Below are 25,824 nucleotides of genomic sequence, written 5' to 3'. Positions count from 1 at the left end.
AACTTACCTTATAGAATCAATATCCCACTTTTTGATTCTTCCCAAACAAGTGTTTTTTGAAATTGATCTACTAACAGCATGAGCTCATTTTACAGCAAATTCTCGAGAAGAAGCACGGCGGTCTTGTTTAATAAGTGTCTGAAGAGCCCGCTCATCTCTTTCGGTAATCTTTGAAGTAGTACGAACAATTGCAACTTGTTTCGAAACTTCCCATTTTTTTAACTATTAAATTATATTTCTTGAGGAATACTTAAATTTTGAGCAATTTTGTCCAGAAAGTTATATGTCCCAACAATGGAATTTCGTAAATCGATAAATAAACACTTTCCCGAACCATTTTGACAAGTAACTAAATTAAATCATTCAATTAACGTCATAAATTATGTCTTCAATGCACACTTGATAATATAATTTCCAGAAAAAAAAACAGATTTTATTGGACGAATAAATATTTGTTATTAATTTGGTGATGGTCCAATTAATTTGAGCTAAACAATACTTTCTTTGTGTTTATTTTATAATTATTGTAAGCCGATTTATTAAATTCAATTGATTTTTCAGTTATTTGAAGACAAAAAATGGAAAATCTTTTTTATTTTATAATGCCAGGAAATAAAAAAGCTCAAACTGGATCAGGAAAAACAAAATAATCCTGGTTAACAATATAGGACATAAAATAAATCTATAGGTAAATCTTTATTTATTAATTATAATTAAAGTAAACAAGTTAAACATTTCTTATATCTATAGAATCTTACATCTATAGAAACTTACATCTATAGAAATACAAAACATTGGTAAATCATCATTCCCCTTCATCAAATTTAATATGCTTAGCCCTTTCCTTCTCCGCTTTCTTCAGTAACTTGTCTCTTCCTCTTTGTTTTTTAACATTTTTTGAAAATTTTATGCTTCGGTCATTCTGTATTTTTTCCCAATACATTTGTTCTTCATCTCCTTCCAACAAAGTCTTGTCGCCAGGATATTCTTTATTGCAAAATTCTTTGGCACACTCCGAATTTGAAAATCTTACAAAAATTTCCTCGCAGCCGGCAGGTACAGGTATATCAACGTATTTAATATCTGATGAAAATGACTTGATTTCATTCTAAAAAAAGTATATAATGTATTAAACACAACTCATCATGCTCCTAATAATATTAGCATATACTGTACAATATTAAATCATCATATACAAGTTGGAAGTGATGAGAACGGACAAAAAGAGAATGCCAAAGATGATCCTAAAACGGGACCCAATCAGGAAAAGGAGGAAAGGACGACCCAGACAAAGATGGTTTCATAGCGTAAAGGAAGATCTCAGAAAAGAGGGAATTGATGGATGAAGTTCTTATCAGTGCATGAACGAGTCTTCATTAAGTGTTTGTTTATTTGTTTTTCGATTGTTATGATCGGGGATTCGGACGGAAGATATGAACCTCCTAAAAGGGGAAAAAGTATTATTATAGATGAAGTGAATATGGAATTTATCGGAAATGGAAAAAGCGACGAAACAAGTGGTATTGAAAAAATATTAAAACAAAAAAATAAATATAGTTCAACGGACCAAGGTCCATATTATGTATTTGTGCAAAGTAAAGAAGGAAACATAGGTAAGTTTCATAAAATTTCTACTGCTAGATTAATTTTAAACGCAGAACCGGAGATCAGGGATAACATTTTAAATATTTCTGTAACTGGTAGAAATAAAGTTAAAGTCGAATTAAATTCATTCAATAGTTCCAACAAATTAGTCGAATCTAAAGTATTTCAGGAAAAAAATTACGAGGCTTATATACCCACTTTCTTTACATACAAAAAAGGTGTAATAAAAAGTATTGACAAGGATATCAAAGACGATGATTTATTAAACATAATTAAACCTAAATATGGAAATATCAATGGAGATATCAAAGACGATGATTTATTAAACATAATTAAACCTAAATATGGAAATAATTTTAAAGTTTATGAAGTAAGGAGAATAAAATGAAAGGTAAATGGTGAGTTACTCCCTACAATGACAGTTATTGTTACTTTTAAGGGGCAAATGATACCTAAACAGGTAGTAATAAAAAAAATTATTTACGATGTAGACATATATGTTTCACGAGTAATTCAATGCAGACAATGCATGAGGTACGGTCACATTAATACACAATGTAGAGGTAAAGTTCGATGTGGAAAATGCGGCAATGAACATGAAACAAATTCTTGTAATTCGCAATTGACATCATGTATTTTATGCAAAGGAAATCATGAAGCAACGGATAGGAAAAATTGTGAAGAATTTCATCGTCAGAAACAAATTAAAACATATATGGCCACAGAAAATTTATCCTATAGTGAGGCTAATAAAAAATATGATCATAGTTACGCAACGGTGATAAAGAATGTAAATAAAAGCACTCATTACTCAGTACCAGTTAAATGCAGACGAAATTTAGAAAGTTATCCTAATTATTCCCGTTTTCAGGATATTCTGACGAGCATAAGGAGATTCTTTCATCTACATCTACTAGTAGTCAACCGGTATATCAAAATTATAGAAATATCCCTAATTATTCCCAATCAACAATGAGCTCAAATTCAAATAATAACTGTAAAATAAATTCTATTTGTGATATGATTATAAGCACTTTTAAAAATGTATTAAAGAATAACTCAATGATTTTGGACAATATAAAAATGCTTGACGATTTTAAAAATAATTTAAGTCGTATTCTCGCATGGGGTTGCGATCAGAATGATAGGGCTGGTCTTAGTCTCTTAACAGCAATAGAAGACTGTGAGTTATGTTTTTTAAATAATGGGGCCGAAACTATAATACCTAGATTATACACTAGAAATAAATCAGCAGTGCACATAACTATATGTTCCAGTGACATATCTTCCTGTTTTGATTGGAACGTAAAAAATGTAGCTCTAGGTTCTGATCACTTTCCAATAATAATTGAAAGCGATGTTGATAATATAACAATAGTTAATGAGAGAACCCGATGAAACGTGAACAGAGCAGATTGGTCGTTATTTTCTTCGATTCTTGTAACTACTGATACCAAAGATATAAATACTGATGAAAATATTAATATATATAATACAAAACATATATAATACATTTATCAATATAATTAATGATGCTTGTGAATTATTAATACCTAAGAAAAAAAATGACGATCAATAGTAAGTTTAATAAAAAATGGTGGAACCCAGAATGTGCACAAGCTATAAAATTTCAGCAGAAGCTTTTTTAGAATTTAAACGAAATAGTACATACGAAAATTACATAAAATATCAGAAAGCAGAGGCAATTAAGAAAAAAACAATATTAAAAAGTAAAAAAGCTTCTTGGCGAGAATTTTGTAATAAATTAAATAAAATACTCCGGTCCAAGAAATTTGGAAAGAAATTAAAAAAATCAAAAATACTTATAATGTCCCAAAAAATCAAGTAAAGAAAGATAATTGGACTAAGTTAGCTCCACCCTGGGTTCCACCAAATTTAAATACAAACCATGCTAAAAAGGCGAATAATAATAATTCAAACTATTTGTTAAATTAATTTACTCTAAAAGAACTAGAATATAGTTTAAAATGTCATAAAAATACTGCTCCTGGCTTAGACAATGTCCATTATATTATGCTGTACTACTTACCAAGGTGTCAGAAAATAAAGTTGTTAAATATAATTAATTTAATATGGATGAAATCTGAATTTCCGGATTCATGGAAAGATTATGTAATTATACCGATTTTAAAACCAAATAAAGATATAGACTCAGCGGATTCATATAGAGAAATTTCGTTAGGATCCTGTATTTTAAAAACATTCGAACGGATGGTAAAGAGAAGACTTGAATTATGGTTAGAGAAAAATAACAAAATTAGTGATACACAATATGGGTTTCGTAAACTTAGATCGACATCAGAAAATATAGCTAACCTTGTCCTTGACATTAATATATCCTTTTCTGAACGTAAATCCTTGGTATCTCTATTAATAGATGAAGAAAGAAGGTGCATATGACAATGTCAAATTAAATATCCTCTATCAACAAATGGAGAAGATAGGAATACCCAGTGACTTTGGTAAAAAAATAATAAAATTGTATTCAAATAGGAGTCTACAACTTCAAATTAACAATGAACTATCGGATCCAAGAATTTCTAATGTTGGGTTACCGCAAGCATCCTTAGTCCTTTACTATATCTCATTTATACCTCAGAATTACACAAAAAAATTAATACAAGGGGAAATGTTCTACAGTTTGTGGATGATGTGTGTATATATGTACCTAAAGTTGAAATCGATCAAGGTATCAATATAATGAGTGAAATGTTTTCGACAATAGAAGAGTATTATTTTAACATAGGACTCAGCATCTCTACAAAGAAAACCCAAGCATGTATATTCTCCAAAAAACATAGATTACCACAATCTATAGTATTCAATGACGTTAATTTTGAGGTTCAATCATCCATTAATTATTTGGGTATGGTAATAGATAGGAAGTTATTGTGGAAAAAACAGAAAAAGGATTAAATGCAATAAGATCAGTGTGTCATACAAGTTGGGGAGCTGATCCAAATATTACGCTTACCTTTTATAAAGCTTATATTCGTTCAATAATAGATTATGGGTAAATTTTTTATAGCCAAGCAGCGAAGACTCACCTGCAGAAATTAGATAGGCTAGTAAATAAAGTCTTAAGAATAAGTATAGGTGCACTTAAGAGTACACCCATTTCAAATTTAAATGCAGAATGCAATGAACCTCCACTAAATTTCTCTCCAAAGAAAAGTCCGGTAGTCCAAAAATGCTTTGAACTCAGTATTTACGATCCAGTTAAGGAATGAAATGAATGAAATGTTGGCAAAAAAAGCCTACAATTCCTAATATTGAATCGTACAAATACGTAAGCATACAACTTAGTAAGGATATTTCGACTTCAAATCCGGAATAGCATGTTCCAAGCTGACATAAAATCTATGTTCCCTAATTATTCATATATTTTTTCAGATGCATCTAAATCAGATTTAAAGGTTACATCTGCCTTTTACGATCAAGATCGAAAATTGAGTACAGTAGTAGATCTAAATATTAAAACCTCAATATATACCGCTGAATTAATAGCAATATTAGAAGCACTTAAATATAATAGTAATTTGCCAGGAACAAAATCTAATTACGTTATATTCTCTGATAGTAAAAGTTCAATACAAAAAATTGAAAATATTTCTAAATATAACGATATTGGATTTAATTATGTGTTATCTGAAATTATAAACCTGGTGGGTACAATAAAATTAAGAGGATCGAATATAATGTTTTGTTGGATAAAAGCTCATTGTGGAATATTAAATAATGAAATAGTAGACAAAATTGCTAAATATAATGAACCATCTAAAGAATCAGAATATAAATGTGTAATTGAAGATCTAAATTCTCATCTAAGGAAAAAAATGATAAATTCATGGCAAACAATGTACAATTTGTCCAACAAAGGATTATATTATAAAGATATAAAACCAAAAATACAGTCCTCAACGTGGTTCAAAAACTCAAATTTTAATAAAGATATGATTAGAATACTATGTAGAATAAGATTTAACCATGCTCTGTCTCCGTTACATAAATTTAGAATTAATTTAGCTGAAAATCCATTTTGCGAATGTGGCGAAGAAGGCTCAATTGAGCATTTAGTTTTAAGCTCATTAAATACACGATGTATAAACCAATTTATAATAAAAATATACGAGTATATCAATAATGAAAAAATTCCTATTAAAAGACCTTTTAATTTAGCAGATTTAATAAAAACCAATAACTTGCATATATATGAAATAGTTTTTCGCCACATACGTGAAATGAAATTTCTAAATGTATTATGGAAACAGTGTATATATTTCACACATAAAAAGTTAGTTATATAAGTCCTGTGTTTTAACCCAGTTGTTAACCTTTCTATCTGTGGTCTAATTTTGTGTTGTGCAAATCGCCTTGATAGACCCCTAGGCGTATGTAAAAAATCAGCAAAACCTTATATTTTCCTTTTCCTTCCAGTAAAAAAAAAGTAACAAAAAAAATAAAAAAAAATAAAATAAAAAAAATATAAATAAAATAAAAAAAAATATAACGATAATAAAAAAAAATTTTAACGTAGGTACGTACTTATATGTGTGTCAATAGAAGATTAGATTTTATTGTTGTTACGGATTCTCTCTATAACAATTGTATAAAAAAAATTAATTAATAATTCAAAACATGCTAATGGATTATGTCTCTAGTCATAAAATGAAACTTCACAGACACACACTTCCGTTTGTCATGGTTTTTATCACTAGTCATTTCAACCTCCCCTCTCCAAGATAATTAAAAACAAAAATTGATTATTTCCATCCATCACTGAATCCATCACTGTTAAAAATTAGTAAAGCACCTGGTACCGATACTACAACAGTTCTTCTTCTTCAAGTGCCCTGTCCGTTGAGAACGTTCGCTATTAACATGGCAATTCTGATCTTGTTTGCGGCGCTTCTGAATAGTTCGACCGATGTGAGCCCGAACCACTTCCTCAGATTTTGGAGCCACGAGTGTCTTCTCCTGCCTGGCCCTCGCTTACTGTCTATTTTTCCCTGGACAATCAATTGCAGTAGACGGTACTTATCGTGTCTCAATATGTGGCCTAGATATTCAAGCTTTCTTTGTTTAATTGTATTCACGATTTCTTTCTCCTTTCCGATTCTTTGGATTACCTCTATGTTGGTGACATGTTCGGTCCAGGATATACGAAGAATGCGTCGGTACACCCACATTTCGAATGCTTCTAGTTTTCTCGTGAGCGTCTCCGTCAGCGTCCAGACCTCCACACCATACAGTAAGATCGGAAAAATGTAGCATTTAACTAGACGTAGTTTTAGGGGAAGAGACAAATCCCTGCTTATGAGGAGCTTTTTCATATTGCTAAATGCTGCTCTAGCTCGTTCTATTCTCGCCCTATTCTCTACAGTAATTAAAAATGGGCTACCGATACTATTGAAACAAATACATGGTCTACTTCTCCACGTATGGGTCATTGAAATAAGTGTTGAATAGAGGAAATGGGGACTTTACACCCACTTTATAAAAAATAAACAAGAGTGGCTACCTAAAGAGAAATTATACTTCTGAATTTTTATTCCTCTTTATTGGTTTAAAATAAACCTTTGAACTCAGTAAACAGAAGAAAACTATATAAAAATCCTTTTCTCGTGTACTAGGAATACTCAAAACACTAGTAAGAACTTACTCTGATACCAAAGTATGTAGACCGGGTGTTTCTTTGGGAAAGTAAGATACGCTAACTATAAAAAAAAAATCGGTTGCCTGTAAAGTCGGTTTTACGGGCGAAGATTTTACGTGACAACGTCTTTTTCTCGGTAGAATATTTATTGATATGAATATTATTAAATTGCACAATAGGAACAAGGAATTGAATGAAAATAAGAATTGCACAAATTTTAACTATAGAAATATATTTTGTTTACTAAAACATTGTACATGTAAACTTAAACTTAACTAATTTCTATTTGAGTGATTTTGTTGAGGATAGGATGATAGCGCCTAATTCTCTAGTGCTGCGCGCGCAGCGGACCGATCATGTTTGAGTGGGAGAGAGACGCAAGGCATTCGCCGGTCCGGCGGGCCTCTCTCTCGTTCGGTGACTCACTGTAACAGACGTGAGCGGGCGTTACACTTTTTCATGAATGACTCCGAGCCACAACCTAATTTAAGACGTTGTCACGTCAAAAGGACACTTAGTCGATCTCAAAAACCCCATACGTAATGAGTCTTACTTCATCAAAAACAAAGATACTGGGTGTTTTATCTATTTTGCCAACCTCTTTTTCCAGACAACAAAATTGTCCCATTGTTCAGGCGGTGCGTTAATTTTGCTGCTTAGTGTATATATTTATATAAAGTTTCTGAGTAACAATTCCAAACATGGATTTGGCAAAGTTTTATGTCGAAATATGCTGATTATCTACGAAAAATATCAAAAGTCTGCTCAGATTATTACATTGCTGGAAACGGAACAAGTCAAAAGGATGTGGCAAGCCAATTGAATGTTAGTCATTCAATTGTGCAGAAAACTTACCAACGATATCTTGAGACCGGATCTCACTAACGACTACCCGGTACAAGTGTCAAAAGGAAGATACAAGTCAGAGAAGATCGTGTTCTCACTATTGCTGCATTGCGAGACCGGAAGCAAACTGCTAAAATGCTCCAAGGCCATCTTAAGCAACCCGAAGGAGCAGTAGTCAGCGTTTCTACTCTTCGAAAAACGTTAGAACGGAGTTTGGCAGCTTACCGTCCAACAACGGGGCCATGACTTATCGATGCTCACAAAAGATGCAGACTTGCATCCTGAACCATATACCTGTGAACACGTCAATTGGACAATAGACGGATCTATAAAAGGGTTGGAAAACGTTCTGTGGCCTGCACTCCATCACATATATAAGAGCTACTGACATGAAGTCAAAAATCAAATAAATTAAAAATTGCATACCTTTATTTTTTTGGCATCTATCACTGGTTCTGGTAGTGCCACTTTTACAATCACTCCTCTTAAAAATGTTAATTTTACATTCGGCTCTTCCTTCTGGTTTTCTTCTTGAGAGCTTTGTTGGTTGTCAATATTCCCCTTCTTGAATTTATCATGTTTCTGACTGAATTTCGGTTTATTTAAATATTGTTTGAATTCCTTCATTTTCTTTTTCTGTAGGTCCAAATATCTATTTCTCATTTTTTTCCATTCTGGCCTAGATTAAAATATAATTTATTTTAGTATTAGGTAGTCACTGTGTCCCTATAAAAATGTTTACCCCCTAAAACTATGTAAAATAAATATTTTGACAAAAAAAAATCCAATAATCGGTCTACTTTTATATCAAGAGGGACCAATTTTATTCAAAAATAATTCTTGCAATTTTAGTCCTGCGCTGTGAGTTGTGACCCCTCTAAAATTTTTAAATGGAACTTACACAGCCTTTTTATTTTTTTAAATCGATCTATAAGTGAACGACAAATCGTGTTTTAAAATTTCAAAGTTTGTATCTGCTAAGACTCAGTTTAAAAAAAAAATGAAGCCCAAAAGGCTTAAAAATTAATAAAAGGCCAAAAAGGTTTAAACTAACGAATGTATTGCCCGAAATGATATCCACTCACTTCCATACAATAATATAATCTTCATTCCAACCCAGATTTGACAGTTGTTAAGACCTCAGGGGTTATTCTTCGATATTCGGCGATATTTCTTTGTCGCAGTTCTTGAGGATTTTCGTATTAAGTGGCGCGAACGGTTTAGTTCAGATGGATCTAGATGAAAAATCGTGGGTAACAAAATCTCCTTGAAACTCGCCAATATTGCGTCATTTTATATGAATGATGAAATTATATATATATATATATATATATATATATATATATATATATATATATATATATATATATATATATATATAAACTAAGGTACACTCGAAGAGTGGTGGGTTTTTCGGTCAAAGTGGAGAAATAAAAGACAAAGAAGGTGGCTACTTCATCTATTTATTGAAGACGTTTCGCTTTCTGCTCAGAAAGCATCATCAGTTCATCTAAAAAGAACAATATGAAACCAAACATCCATAGAGAAGTTACAACAAAAGTGTGTTACCTTACAAAGACATGTAGCAGTCAATGATGATAACATCATTGACTGCTACATGTCTTTGTAAGGTAACACACTTTTGTTGTAACTTCTCTATGGCTGTTTGGTTTCATATTGTTCTTTTTAGATGAACTGATGATGCTTTCTGAGCAGAAAGCGAAACGTCTTCAATAAATAGATGAAGTAGCCACCTTCTTTGTCTTTTATTTCTCCACTTTGACCGAAAAACCCACCACTCTTCGAGTGTACCTTAGTTTATTTTGGATTGACGGTCGTACTCCTTTTCTCGATATATATATATATATATATATATATATATATATATATATATATATATATATATATATATATATATATATATATATATATATATATATATATATATATATATATATATATATACACTCGTGATCATAAAATTCGGGTCACCTTGAAAATCGCCGTTATTTCATTTTTAACGAGCTTTATCGTAAATAATAATACTACCAATACAAACTAATGCATGTTTCTGAGAATTGTTGTCAGCTTAGCGGTTTCCTTTGTAACAAAGAATTCCAATAGTGCCGATTTTGCGGAAAAGTGCACACTTTTCAAAATGAACGGTACCTGTAATTGCCGCTTGTTTTAAATTAGTGTTTATTGGTGCTTATTATTGTTTATTTTTTGCCAAAAATGCCTTGACTGTTGTTGAAACGGCACGCATTGTTGCGCTTATGTAAGACGGTCAAGTCGCCAGAACTGTTGGCGTAAGCCTTTCTACGGTTCAACGAGTGCTTAAACGCTTTCAGGAGACGAGTTTGCTAACCAAACGATCTGGCTCTGGACGAAGAAGAAAGACCACTGCACGAGATGACCGTTTTGCTCGACAATACGCGCATTGGGGAATTAATGAATGGAGCAAAGTGTTATTCTCAGATGAATCCCGTTTCTGTCTAACTGGATCCAATGGACGTGCAAGAGTTTGGAGTAGAACCCGTGAACGATTTTCACAAGCTTGCATTGCTCCAAGAATGCCATTTGGTAAAGGCTCGGTCATGGCTTTGGGAGGTGTATCTTCTGACTTCCGCACAGAATTACCCTTCATCGAAAATGGGTCCTTAACTGTCCGAAGGAACATTACGGAGATTCTGGAAGAACATGTTATGCCCACCATGGCAGGGCTTGGAGAAGACGCCGTTTTTATGCAGGACAACGCGCGACCGCACGTTGCCAGGATCAGTATGCAATACTTGGACGAGGTTAGAATTACGAGGTTACCCTCGCCAGCTAGGTCTTTGGACCTTAATCCCATCAAACATCTCTGGGACGATTTGAAAAAACGTATTCAAACCCATACACCTCCTCCTAACAACGCACAGGAGCTTAAGGATCTGTTAGTGAGAGAGTGGAATAACATACCTCTTCATGTAATCCGGAGAAAAATTTGAGAATATGCCCCGTCGTCTGCAAGAGGTTATTAGAGCAAGGGGAGGCAATACACGATATTAGTCATTGAAATTCCACTGATGTTTTACCACCTTCTGTATTTTTCATTTTTTCTTTCGTATGTCTGTTTCAACAATTTGGTTTGTTTTCTGCTTTTTCAATAAAAACCAAAAAAAAACCGTTTTTTTTTCTTTCAAAACAAACATTGATGACAAATAAAAAATACATTAGCTTAAAAAAAAGGTTATTACTGCACCAGATGCAAAAATATTCAAGAAACTCGAAATTTTCAAGGTGACCCGGATTTTATGATCGCGAGTGTATATATATAAATATATATATTGTTATGATGTATTGTTTGTTTGAATGATGAGAAATGAGTATTTTTAATAATATAATATATAGGGTTTTTATCGCGGTTCTCAAAGAATTAGTTTGTAAGTACTTTTTTAAATTATCTTTATTAGATCTACTATGAAACACACATATATATCTAAACTAGCTAATGTAAATTTAAAATAAACTATTTTTAAATTGAAATTCTTATGAAACTAATTAAATTCTATAGACAATGTAAAATTTAAACAAACTATCTACAAAATTGAAATTGTTATGACACTAACTAAATTATATTAACAAAATTTTGTACCTTTCTGTCACTGAATGCCTAAATGAACTGTTTTCCACTATATAGATTATAATCACCACTCAAATGTCTTCTTCTCAGCTTCGGTTATCCTTGTTTTTGTGAAATTACTTTTTCCAATTATTAGCTTCCACCAATTTAAGATATTTTTCTTCACCAGCATTTATAAACCACCAAGCAAACCAGCAAACAGCATTTATTTTTATTCTTCTTTTCTATATACCAATATCCAATCACCAAAAATATTATTTAATTTTAATATTCAATTAAAACTTCTTCCATTATCATCATCTATACATAACATAATTTTTAATCTTCAATATTATTTTCTTTATACTGTTTCTTAATATTGATTTAACTCACTATTCTCACTAACTCACTAACTGATTGACTGCCTCTAACTAATTTTCATACTAAAAAACTCATAACTGATTGACTAACTGAATGGACTTTCTTACTAAACTTTTTGACTGACTGACTTGAATCCAAATCACCGGGTATTTATATCTTTTTGGATGTTCCAGAACCATCTGGTAAGAAATCATGTTCCATTTGTTCTATTAAATACATGTCTGAATTTTCTGGAACAAACCATTTCGCAAACAAGGCCATCTCCGGTGATCTAGAGAATTCCATACTTTTCTATTAATAATTTTGTTGACATTTAGGCTTTTCAGATCAGAATATACACTTAAATCATTAACTTAACATTCTAATTTAATAAACTACACATTTTATTATTATAACCCCACTTTATATTCACAACCATTCCTTAAATGTCACTTTAGAGTATGTATATCTGGTTGCCTAGTCACATGGCTCACTTAAATATATTTACAACATTATAATTATATAAAAAAAATACTTTTTATATGCTAATTTCTTAAAAATGCCCTCACATAAATAATTTTTATTAAATTCTCTAGTATATAACTTCTTAAAATAACCAAATACTTGTTATATCTAATATTATCTAGTATATAACTTATAAATTATTTTCTTTAAACACTAATCATATCAATACCCCAAAATAATATTTAAAATAAATAATTTACTTATTATTTTTTTAAATATTAATTTTCTTGTCCACTAATTTAATTTCTTATTTAAAAATTGTTCTATTAAATACATCCCTGTTCGCTGTCTATGTCAAACTGTCATGTCAAATGGAGCAATTGAAAATGGAGGCTATATCAGAAAATAAACATATAATCTAATCATCTATTATTGTGTTATGTTTATTTATAAACAAAATCTAGGAATTATTTCCATTCAACAGGCTTTCATCCATATAAATTGGTAAGTTTTACACTTTATTATATTAGAAAGACATTTATAAAATCAATTTTGTATCTAACCCCAAATTATGATTTTTAGGGTACAAAATAATTTCCATATGTACAAGACAACAAGTATGATGTCAAATTGATTCACAATAATGAAATCTACCATTTATTTAACAAATCAAGTCTATTGAATAAAATGGATATATCAGTAAGCTGTTTGTGTTGTTAAAATTAGTGTTAAAAGTATAGAAAACATTATTCATTCTCTTCATAATACTTAAAGATGTCGTTGATATGAAACATGCCTCTTAGTCTATTCTCTGCATCTATTAACACATAACTATTTAGTCCATTCTGATTTTCAATTCTGTATGGACCTTCAAACATTGGTTGTAATTTCTTACAACGGTTTTCTTTAACATTACTTTTTCTAAGTGAACGAATTAACACTTTATCTCCCTTTTGAAATGTGATTGGTTTTTTTATTTTTCGATTTTGTCTTCTGATATATTTTTCAGCTTTCCTCCTAATTCGGTTATTCACTTTCTGCATTACTTGTTCTAACATATCCTGATTACATTCACTAATCCATTTTCTGTTTCCTATATGGCCAAACATTAAATATTCTGGTACTTCCTCTGTATTTAAATTATGTGTATTATTTAAAAAATATTCTACTTGTGGTATATGTTGCTGCCACGTTTCATGTTGATCTTGGCACACTATTCTTAAATATTTTATAACTTCTTTAATATATCTTTCTGCAGGATTTGCCTGAGGATGTCTGATACTTGTAAAATGAATGTTGATCCCCTTTTTCTCACAAAATGCTCGAAATTTTTGGTTGTTAAAATATGTAGCATTATTTATTATGCAATTTCTTAATGGTCCTATTTCTTCGAAAAATTGATTAATATATAATTTCAATGTTTTAACATTTGTTCTTGAGCAGGGATATAGTTTAATAAATTTTGTATATAAATCAACTATCACTAGTATATGCTTTTTTCCTGTTGGACTTGGAACTAAATTTGAAATAAAATCCATGGAAACTGTATTTAGTTTTTCATATACAACATTAGATCTATATGTGTTCTGGTTTTTGAAATTCTTTTCTTTGTTTATTTGACATATTGGGCATTGGTTAGTAATTTCCTTTGCTATACTTATGTCATTCTTTGCAAAATAATTGTCCCTAAATAGCATGAATAGCTTTCTTGAACCAATATGTATGTAATTATTATGTAAATTTTTCAATATTTTCCTTGCTAAAGTTCTAGTTATTACATATACTTCTATGCCATTTATTATTTTATAATAAACTCCATCTTTCTTAAGGACTTTTTGTTTTTCACTCAAATTGATCTGATCTCTTATAATTTCTTCTTTAGAATATAATCCTGTACTTTCTACTAATTGATTTAATCCAATTTTTATTGTTCGCTGCCCTTTTTGTGATGTATTTTCTAACCTTGATAAAGCATCTGCCACTATATTGGATTTTCCAGAAATGTATTTGATTTCAAAGGAGTATTCACTCAATATTAGACTCCACCGATGTATTCTACTGTTTCCATATTTGTTATTTAATATAGATGTTAAAGCTTGGTGATCTGTTTCTATTGTAAATTCATTACCCAACAAATAAAATCTTAATTTTGTGACACAATGTATAATACTTGCTAGTTCTAATTCTGAAACTGAGTAACCCTTTTCATGTGGCTTTGTAATTCTTGAAATGAATTGTATTGGGTATTCGACCCCATCATGTATTTGTAATAATACCCCTGATAATCTCTCTATGGATGCATCTGTTCTTAATATGAATGGCTGTGTGTAGTCAGGATAATATATTTTTAAATTTGACAGAAAAATGTTTTTAATTTCTTGGAATGCTAGTTCTCTTCTCTGATCCCATCTCCATTTTACACCTTTTCTCAGTAGTTCAAGTAAAGGAATTTCTTTTATACTTAGATCTGGTATCATCCTTTTATAATAATTAATTATTCCAATAAATCCTCTTAAAGTTCTTAAATTGTGTGGTGTTTTATATTCCTGAATGACTTGTGTCCGTTCTGGATCCATTTCGATTCCCTTAGTGTTAAGTTTATAACCTAGATATATTACTTCTTTTTGAAAAATTCTACATTTTTCTTGATTTATTTTTAGTCCAACTTTGTCTAATCTATTTATTATAATTTTTAGGTGTTTCTCATGATCTTCAGCCGTTTTAGAAAAAATTAATATATCATCAATGTAGTGAATTACAAAATGTTCATATTGATCCAAAATATCATGAAGACATCTACATAGAGCACTGCAAGATGATTGAAGTCCAAATGGTACTACTTTGAATTGATATACTACTCCATCTATCTGAAATCCTATATACTGTCTACTTTTTCTTTCTAGAGGTATTAACCAAAAGCTATGCTGTAAATCAATTTTAGTGAAAAATGACATTCCTGTAATTCTTCCTAGTATTCCATCTATACTCATTGGTGCTTCAAATTGCTTTTCAGTGATCTTGTTAATATTCCTTGCATCCAAACATAACCTGATTTCACCTGATCTTTTACGTACTAGTACTATTGGGTTTATGAAACGTGTATCTGCCTTCTCAATGATTCCATCTTCTAACATATTATTAATCGTTCTGTTTACTTCTTCTCTGTATTTATATGGTATTGGGTATGATTTTGTTTTAAAATCTTTTTCTTCTTTAACTTTTATACTATGGATATAATTTTGTGCAATTCTATTTTCTTTATTGACAAGTCCCTTGTGTTGCTGCAATATGGAAATGACTATTGATTTATATTCTTCAGGGCAATTTAAAACTTTTATCATATCTTCTTCTTTACAAATAAAATTATTCTTCATTATGTACTCATTATTCCTTGCTTCCAATTTTACGCACTCCACCTCGTAGGCATCCATCTGCTTAAAATTTCCATTCCTTAAATATTCACTACAATAATTATTCTTTACATTCTTTTGGGACATATCCCTATCATCAAAATACATTTCTTCTTCATAAACATCATTATTTTCTTTTAATAATATCCTATCAACTCTTATTCCTTCTTCCACCTCATCTTTCTGCATAAATTTAATTATTTGCCCTTCCAAAGTTACCATTTTTTCTTCAAAATCTATCTTTACTTTCTTCTTTTCCAATTCATCATTTCCCATTAATATATCAACACATAAATCCTTGACAATAAATCCTTGCATATTAATTTCTTTATTAAGAATATTAATTTTAAAATTGGCTAGTTTATCAATTTCACCCAACTTCTTATTATTTGCACCAACAATTTTAATTTTTGGAATCTTTATTATATCTGATAGTTTTAATGTATTAAAAATAAAATTCTCCGAGACTAAAGTACTTTCTGAACCAGTATCTATCATAATTTTAATCATTTTATTTTTGGCCAAAGCATTTATATAAATTAAATTAATAGATTCAATAATTTTATCTTCATCTAGAGAAATAAATTCAGAAGGTTTTTCATAATAGCAATGGCCTAACTTGTAATTCAGAAAGTTTACTGAACAAAATTTTGATTATTAGAATTGTCAGATTGTATCTGACCACTTGGATCTGATGTCCTATGTCTTTCCCTACTGTGACTTCTACTCACATTTTCTTGCCTTGTACTATTTCGTTCCCTGTCTTCGCAGCTTCTATTCCTTCGTACACAATTTACCTGTCTGTTATAGTTAGGTCGCTCTGTATTTCTGCTATTGTTAAAATCTTGTCTATTATTATTAGTACTGTTATTAAAATGTTGTCTATTATAATTACTGATATTATTATTAAAATTTTGTAAATTATTACCATATCTATAATTATTATATGATTGTCTATATTGTTGATTATCATTTTTATTATATTGAAAGTTATTATTGTTTTTTCTGTTGTTATTATTACTTGTCATATTGCCTCTTTGTATTCTTTGAATAAAATTAATAAAACTATCTATTGTTTGAATATTTTGTACAGTTACTGTTTGCACAACATCAGCATCAAAATGTCTAGATACATTTAAGACTGTTTCTTCCTCTCTAAGTGGTGGTTCTAAATATTTTGCAACTGTTATCAGTTTCAATGCATAATCTACCATATTTGATTTTAAATTGTGATTATACTTTCCAAAATATAGAATTTCTCTAAACTTGGCTTGCTCTAATTCACCCCAATAATAATTTAAAAATTTATTTTCAAATGTTTGAAAATTATCTAAATCATTTTCAATACTAGCAAACCAAGTTGCTGCATTGTCATTTAATGTCATTCTAATATAATCTTTAATATCATTAATATTATTCACAAATCTTAATTTATGTTTTAAACTATTTATGTATACCCTAGGATGCAAATTTTTTATATTACCAGTGAATTTAATCCCAGTCTCATTTGTTAAATTTAAGTAAGGTCTCCCTATGTCTCTCATTTGTGAAATATCATCTATTCTCTGTTCCACATTTCTTATTTGATTACTATTTATTTGGATATTTTGTTGTATATCGTCTAATTTTTCTTCTGTGTTTCTCCTGTCTTCGTTAATTTTTACTTCTAAGTTACATTTCTGCAACTCTATTTTCTGTTCTATATCTATCTTATTATCTTGAATAATCCTCTTTACTTCTGTCCTCTCATTTTCTATCCTTTTCTTGTAGTCATTCCGTATATTTTTTATTTCATTTGCTACTTTTTTCTCTGCAGTTTCAAGTTTTTTATCCATTTGTTTTTCTATTTGCTTTACAATTTTATTATTATTATCTTCTATTTTCTTTTCTAATTTTCTATAATTCTCTTCCAATTTCTGTTCCACTTTTTTTATGTCCTCTTTGACTTCTTTTGAATTCTCTTCCATTTTTTTTGTATTTTTTTTATGTCCTCTTTGACTTCTTTTGAATTCTCTTCCATTTTTTTCGTATTTTCTTCCATTTTTTTCGTATTCTCTTCCATTGTCTTGTTCATCTGCATCACTAATGACATCAAAGCTGCCATATTGACATTTTCCTCTCTTTCTGGATTCATTTCTGCAGTATCTTGTGGAACTTGAACTAAACTCTCCTCTTGTATAGGTTGTGTTTCTACTTCCACATCTTCTTCATTCTTTTTGCTTCTTGTACCTTTCTTTCCTTGAGACATTTTGAGACTTTACTTGTTCAAATATAATTAAAAATAAAATCTATAATTTTTTCTTTCTAATGAAAATTAATTTAATTATATGAGAGCACTTATCTTCCCAAACTAATTCTTTTAAATAGAGAGCCCCGCGGTGGGCGCCAAATTGTTATGATGTATTGTTTGTTTGAATGATGAGAAATGAGTATTTTTAATAATATAATATATAGGGTTTTTATCGCGGTTCTCAAAGAATTAGTTTGTAAGTACTTTTTTAAATTATCTTTATTAGATCTACTATGAAACACACATATATATCTAAACTAGCTAATGTAAATTTAAAATAAACTATCTTTAAATTGAAATTCTTATGAAACTAATTAAATTCTATAGACAATGTAAAATTTAAACAAACTATCTACAAAATTGAAATTGTTATGACACTAACTAAATTATATTAACAAAATTTTGTACCTTTCTGTCACTGAATGCCTAAATGAACTGTTTTCCACTATATAGATTATAATCACCACTCAAATGTCTTCTTCTCAGCTTCGGTTATCCTTGTTTTTGTGAAATTACTTTTTCCAATTATTAGCTTCCACCAATTTAAGATATTTTTCTTCACCAGCATTTATAAACCACCAAGCAAACCAGCAAACAGCATTTATTTTTATTCTTCTTTTCTATATACCAATATCCAATCACCAAAAATATTATTTAATTTTAATATTCAATTAATACTTCTTCCATTATCATCATCTATACATAACATAATTTTTAATCTTCAATATTATTTTCTTTATACTGTTTCTTAATATTGATTTAACTCACTATTCTCACTAACTCACTAACTGATTGACTGCCTCTAACTAATTTTCATACTAAAAAACTCATAACTGATTGACTAACTGAATGGACTTTCTTACTAAACTTTTTGACTGACTGACTTGAATCCAAATCACCGGGTATTTATATCTTTTTGGATGTTCCAGAACCATCTGGTAAGAAATCATGTTCCATTTGTTCTATTAAATACATGTCTGAATTTTCTGGAACAAACCATTTCGCAAACAAGGCCATCTCCGGTGATCTAGAGAATTCCATACTTTTCTATTAATAATTTTGTTGACATTTAGGCTTTTCAGATCAGAATATACACTTAAATCATTAACTTAACATTCTAATTTAATAAACTACACATTTTATTATTATAACCCCACTTTATATTCACAACCATTCCTTAAATGTCACTTTAGAGTATGTATATCTGGTTGCCTAGTCACATGGCTCACTTAAATATATTTACAACATTATAATTATATAAAAAAAATACTTTTTATATGCTAATTTCTTAAAAATGCCCTCACATAAATAATTTTTATTAAATTCTCTAGTATATAACTTCTTAAAATAACCAAATACTTGTTATATCTAATATTATCTAGTATATAACTTATAAATTATTTTCTTTAAACACTAATCATATCAATATATATATATATATATATATATATATATATATATATATATATATATATATATATATATATATATATATATATATATATATATATATATATATATATATGACTCAACAGGCACTAGGGGCTTGCAATTTTTTCACACTGTTTTCCTCCATTTCCTTCTGTCCATGGTCGCAGTTCTCCAATTTTTTATCCCGATTGTTTGTAGGTCTTCCTTCACGCTTCTAGCCACTTTTTTTGTGATCGTCCTCTTCTCTTCTTTCCTTCCACTCAGCAGCGAGTCCTTTGTCCACCTTACGACTGCCATTCTTGCAATATGGCCTAACCATTTAAGTCACTTTGACTTGACGATCTGGCTAATTTCTGGTTTCTCAGATGTTCAGCATATTTTTGCTGATTTTTATTCATAACTCATGTTTCGCTTCTGTACATGTTTCGGCGTGGGTTAGATCACTGTTTGGTATAGTCTCAATTTTGCCCCTCTAGAGATGTTTTTGCTCTTAGTAGTTTGAGTAGAGCTCCGACCGTCCTTCTTCCTCTCGAAATATGCTTCTTAATTTCTTGATTTTCTTCCCTTTTGGGGAAGGACCTGACTTCTGTTGTCATAAATCATAAGAGATTTAACTTTAACTGTTATTTGTACTTACTGCTCTGAATCCTTTTTACCACAAATATTTGATCTGTGGTGGATCTGCCCGTTTTGAATCCTCCTCTGGCGAGTACCTTTTATGTTATACCCATAAGAGCGATACCCCTGTAGTTTTTGCACACTGCTTTATCTACCTTCGTATAAAGGTAGATAAAGCTTCATACGAATTTATGTGTTTTTCCAATTCTATGAACACTAGGATGTGAAACACCAAAAACTTCAGATATCTTTATACTAGACTGACTGGAAGCCATTTACACATGACTAAAAACTACATCTTCAATACCTTCATTTCAAACTGGACTGGACTTACTTCTCATTTGTTGTTGCTGACTAAACCAATATTTTGAAACTTTTCAATTAAGTATTGCATGTATTGGTATACTAGGTTCACTAATCTAAGTCCTATGTATCTTATAATTTTACTAATTTTTTTCCCTACATTGAATCAATTAAAATAAAGGTTGAAATGTTTATTTATGAAATTTTATAGTTGTTTATAGATTAGTATTTATAAATGGAAAGTTTATAATCGAAATTATAATCAAAATACTTAAAACTTACTTTGATAAAATTTGTAGACCTATCTCTTTGATAACACTTTTCTTTTTATCTTTCTTGTGCTTTTTCTTCTTCTTATGTTCAGTATCTTCAAATTCCATATTTTCTTGATGATCTGTTTTTGGGTCAGAGTCATCATTGTCCGCTTTTATTTTTTTGTTAGACTCTCTTAAATCTTCTTCAGACTTGCTTATATTGTCACATTCATTCTTTTCTATTTGATCTTTGTTAGTTTCCTGACAATCCAGTTTTCTTTTTTTATTGGATTCATTTGAATCTTCCCCTTTCTTCCTCTTTGTAGTAGATAGCAGTTCCTCAGGCTCGTTTGCTTTAGTATCAGTGGCATACTCTGAATTGACTAAATCATCTGCATCTAAAAATATTCCAAAATTATAACTGATCATAAAAAACTATCAAAGTAGATGGGAATATTAAGGAAGTAAATATCTAAGCCTCATATATATATATATATATATATATATATATATATATATATAAATATTTATATATATATATATATATATATATATATATATATATATATATATATATATATATATATATATTATGAACAGATGAACTTTTCTGGAAAAAAACCCTCAGATGTCATAAAGTCCTTATGGTATGCAAAAACTTTTCAATAAAAAAATAGTTTTATAATTCCATTTGTATCCAATCATCATTTAAGAGACAGTGGCCAATTAGCAAAGTCAATCCAACCCCCACAAAGATTCAAAAGTGTCTATGAAACTTAACTTGATGATAGTAAACATGGAAATAATATTACACCTCATGCCTTCACACATTTTGACAAACCAAAATATTCAACTAGGTGAAACAATTTATAAAGGAATACAAAGATATACTACATATTTCCTTACTCAACCAAATTCAGAAAAACTGGGTAAAACTCCAAATATTTTCTAAGTAGAAACTGAAATCATTTGAAAATGTATCCAGCCTAACCTTCTCTGCCTGGAATATTAAGGTATATTCTCCTAGTGGAATGGAAGTGTTTACATTTCCACCAATACTAAATATTCCTATACCTGGCCCTTCTAAAGTTTTACCACTCATATGTGTACCAGGTATAAACCTGCAATCTGGGTTATGAAGAAGAAGAGAAGTTAGAGTAGTTATGTCGATATCAAATGAATGACGATTATGATCATGTGCATACTTTTTAGTAAATAAAACTATAATATCCCATATTTCATTACTGAAGTACAGCGAAAAAAGTTCGAAAGGAGTTTTACCCGCAACTCTGTGTTTAATTTCTTCACAACTATGTTTCTTACTCACTTAGAATTATTATTGTACAAACAAAAACGCAAAATCTAAATTTTATTATCTAAATCCGTTAGTCTGTCGACTTAGCGGCACCTATTACAGGAAATCCCAATATCCTGTAAACGCAACATTATTGAAATCGATTAGGAATGCAAAAACCAAAAAAGATTTTTGAAATATGACACACTATCTTTTCTACTGATAGATATATCAATATAAATTGATACATTCAGAAATATAATTTTATGTTTAGTACAGAAATTACATTGACAAAAATATGAAAAAAGAATTTTTGATTTTTTCACTATTCAATAAACTTAAAAAATATACCTTTTTAATTATTTCAAAATATTTGATTAGATACGTATTTTATGTCCTGTTTTAAATAAAATGTAGCAATAAAAATTATATTTGAGTAGTGATACATTTAAAAAAAAATACAATTAAAAATGTTGTGTTTACACAACATTGGGAACTAATGGGTTAAATTTACCATGAGCTAAGATGACTAAGGTGATCTGCATAGCCCAGGAGATGATGTCTGTTGGTACTAAGCCTAATATACCTCTGTATTTCAGGCAGAGATTTGCAATCTTGCAGTGTGCAATTGAAATTAACATAAGAGCTTTCAAACTGAAGAGGATCAATATATGCACATATAACCAAATAGTCATGGGGACACTCATAAGCCCTAAGGTGGACTCTGTGGGAATACTGAGAAGAACTCAACAGACTGGTAGAACATAACTGGTATGGATGCCAAGTTACTGAGGAATATACAGCAATGAAAGAGCTGATGCAATTGTCAGAAGAGCATCAGGTACAAAATACTTAGGCCCAAACCTGGCAGTGAGTGCCAAAAACTTTGACAAGGACTAGAAAAAAGCCTAGATCTAAAGGCAACATATACTGACTGGGAAAATATACTTGGTCAAACACATGACAAAATATATATTGGACAGACATGTGCTAATAGGGCTGAAGTACTGTAAAAAACTAGCAGGAATCAGCTCAGTCATAATAGGCTTCCTTACTGGACATGCACCAGTCAAGGTGCACCTGTGTACAATAGGATTGTTTCAAGGAGACTTGAGCCACAGGCTGTAGTAAAGAACCTGAAACAGTCAACCATATCTTGCATGACCACAAAGTATTAGATTGCAGATAGCAAACACTTTTTGGAAAGAAACAAGCGATTCAAAAACAAATGGTACCCATCCACTAGACTTGTATAAGCTGCTACAAGGTTCCAGAATCCATGAATTTTTATCATGAGGGAATAGAAGATGTATAATAAGCCTCTTGGCTGCGTTATAACCAGTTTATAAGAGGCATCTTCCAAGAAAAAAACTGAATCTAATAGACCTCAGGGACTTAATCTTTTCCTATCCTGTTTTGCCAGATTTTGGTATAAAGGGTATCCTTAGCATTTTTCATTTCATTAGGTCATTTCCTTTCGGCCAAATACTCATTATTTCAGTAACATAATCAGTTTTAAAAATGATCTAACATGTTCTTGTTTGATTGCCATATTCATTCTATAATATCCATATTCATTTCTTGAATAGGTGCAATATAATTTTTGAAGTAAGTAAGCTATAAATTAAATACTGTTAATAATGATACTAACTCTAAGCTATTAGCTTGGCTCAATATATCATCACTTTACACAAAAGATTGGTTTTTTGACACATTGTGACTTTTTATATTTTTTATACAGTAAAATTATTGGTCTTGAAATACTACATAAAATGTTTCCTCCAACATAACAACACCAAGTAATAACTCCACTGTTCCTATTCATTGTATAATTTATGGTTTTTGTCCTTTTATATATCAAGGTATTCTGGACTGGCTAATCAACACCAGAAATTGACATTTTTGCTGCCTCATTCCTGAGTGGAGTTCTAAATGGTAATCTGTAACAACTTTTCTTTTGTGATTGAAATTGGACGCTCAAATAATAAATAAATAAGGAAATAAGATCTCTGTGCCCCAATGGATTTTAAGGGATAGTAGGGCATTATTATAATTTTGACCTATGAAACAGATGTCCACAAGACATACTAGTTTACTGAATAAAGAGCTAAAGGCAACTACAATTCTATATATCTATATATTATAAAGACTTACCTTTTTCCTGAAATGTCTGAATACTTTTTAAATTCTCTGGGTTTGTTTCTGATGGCATTTTACACCCAATACTCTCAAAGTATGTAAGAGCATTTTTAGCACCATTTTCATCTTCGAACTCAACAAAAGCAAAACCTTTGTTTGTTTTATTATGTCTGTATTTTGGTATTGAAACATAAACCACATTTCCAAATTCTGAAAATATCTGTGAAACCCACTCATGGTTAGCATCAGCTTTAATATTTTCAACATATATTGTACAATTGTCTACATTTTCATTAATTTTTATCGGCATCTTCCTTCTTATTCTTTCTTTGCATTCTGATAGTTCTATCATATCGGACTTACTAATTGCTTTTCGTATATCATCTAGAGTACAGTTTAATTTTCTAATTTTATTGAATTTCAAAAATATGTTTATATCTACAACTGATAAAGGCAAAATATGATTTTTGATACAATTCAAAAATATGAATGTAATTATACTTACATGGATTTTCACTAATTAATTGTGAAAGAAATCTATCTTTAGCTAGGTTAGAATCACTGAAGTAAAATTCCATTAATTGTAAAATTGAATTGTAGAGTAATTTTTTACGATGTCGCCCTTTTTTCGAGACTTCTATATGTTCATTTTCATATTCACCTTCACCCATCTCAAATATTCTCCGAAATTCAAACTTACCAAAAGAAAAATTCTACCACTAAAGAAGTTGTTGACTGTTGACTTAGGTTAGGTTACGTTTACGTTAGTTCATTACATCTTCTTCTTGTTCTTTTTGTGGGCTAAAATTGAAATACATCGGGCTATGCAGTTCACTTCAAACCAAGGATTTTTAATGGACGATTTAATTCTGGATTAAAATTAATATACAATTCAGGAAATTGCGACAACAATTTGGGTTTATTCGAACACCATTTCCGTAACATTTTTTTTCTTTTTTTGTGAGGGTGGAGGGGGTGGTCCAAATGTTCGAAACATACCTCGGTCCTAGAAGGTGGGCAGAACCGCTCGGTTATGCAGGACACCTCCAGCGTGGCCACGATGACATCCAAGGCCGCGCGCTAGCGTTGTTCGGATACCATCGCCATCAATGCCAGAGACCTACCTGCTAAAAAAACACCTTCCTCAGTGGTGAATTATCGGCCGGATCGCCCTGATTGGGACGCAACATCGGCACGGCATTCAACCAATCTCTCATTTACGCACAACATTCTAGCACTTTCTCACTACGACTGAATTCTTCTCTCCCTCTGTTCCTTCCTGTTCATGTTCAATCTCACCCCTTCTCATTCTGCCTCATCTTCTTGATTGCTCCTGGACACCCTGCCTTCCTTCGGGTTGCCTTTCTACTTGTTCCTTTCTCTCCAATGTTCTCCTCACATATCTCTGAACTTCTCTCCACCGATCTGACGAGCTAAGCATCTCCTCCACCAGTTCCGTGACTGATTGCACCTTACTTCCTAGCTCTCTCTCAAGCAGGTTCCTCTCATCTATCCATCTATCGCATAC

The 25,824-nt window shown here is 30.6% G+C and overlaps 1 protein-coding gene across 1 annotated transcript; it reads right to left on the bottom strand.

Annotated features, from left to right (window-relative positions):
* Positions 1-683: 683 nt before the first annotated feature.
* Positions 684-25,074, bottom strand: Larp7 (La related protein 7). Its single transcript, XM_072519286.1, has 5 exons — positions 24,802-25,074; positions 24,312-24,740; positions 20,892-21,261; positions 8,555-8,807; positions 684-1,108 (listed from the first exon to the last, which is right to left on the bottom strand). Exons 1-5 carry the CDS (start codon positions 24,965-24,967, stop codon positions 806-808), a joined length of 1,521 nt encoding a protein of 506 aa, XP_072375387.1. The 5' UTR covers positions 24,968-25,074; the 3' UTR covers positions 684-805.
* Positions 25,075-25,824: the final 750 nt, after the last annotated feature.

The sequence above is a fragment of the Diabrotica undecimpunctata genome, chromosome 1 (assembly GCF_040954645.1).
Source record: "Diabrotica undecimpunctata isolate CICGRU chromosome 1, icDiaUnde3, whole genome shotgun sequence".
NCBI lineage: Eukaryota > Metazoa > Arthropoda > Insecta > Coleoptera > Chrysomelidae > Diabrotica > Diabrotica undecimpunctata.
The sequence above is the reverse complement of the archived record's forward strand: the minus strand, read 5'-3'. Positions and strand labels throughout refer to the sequence as shown.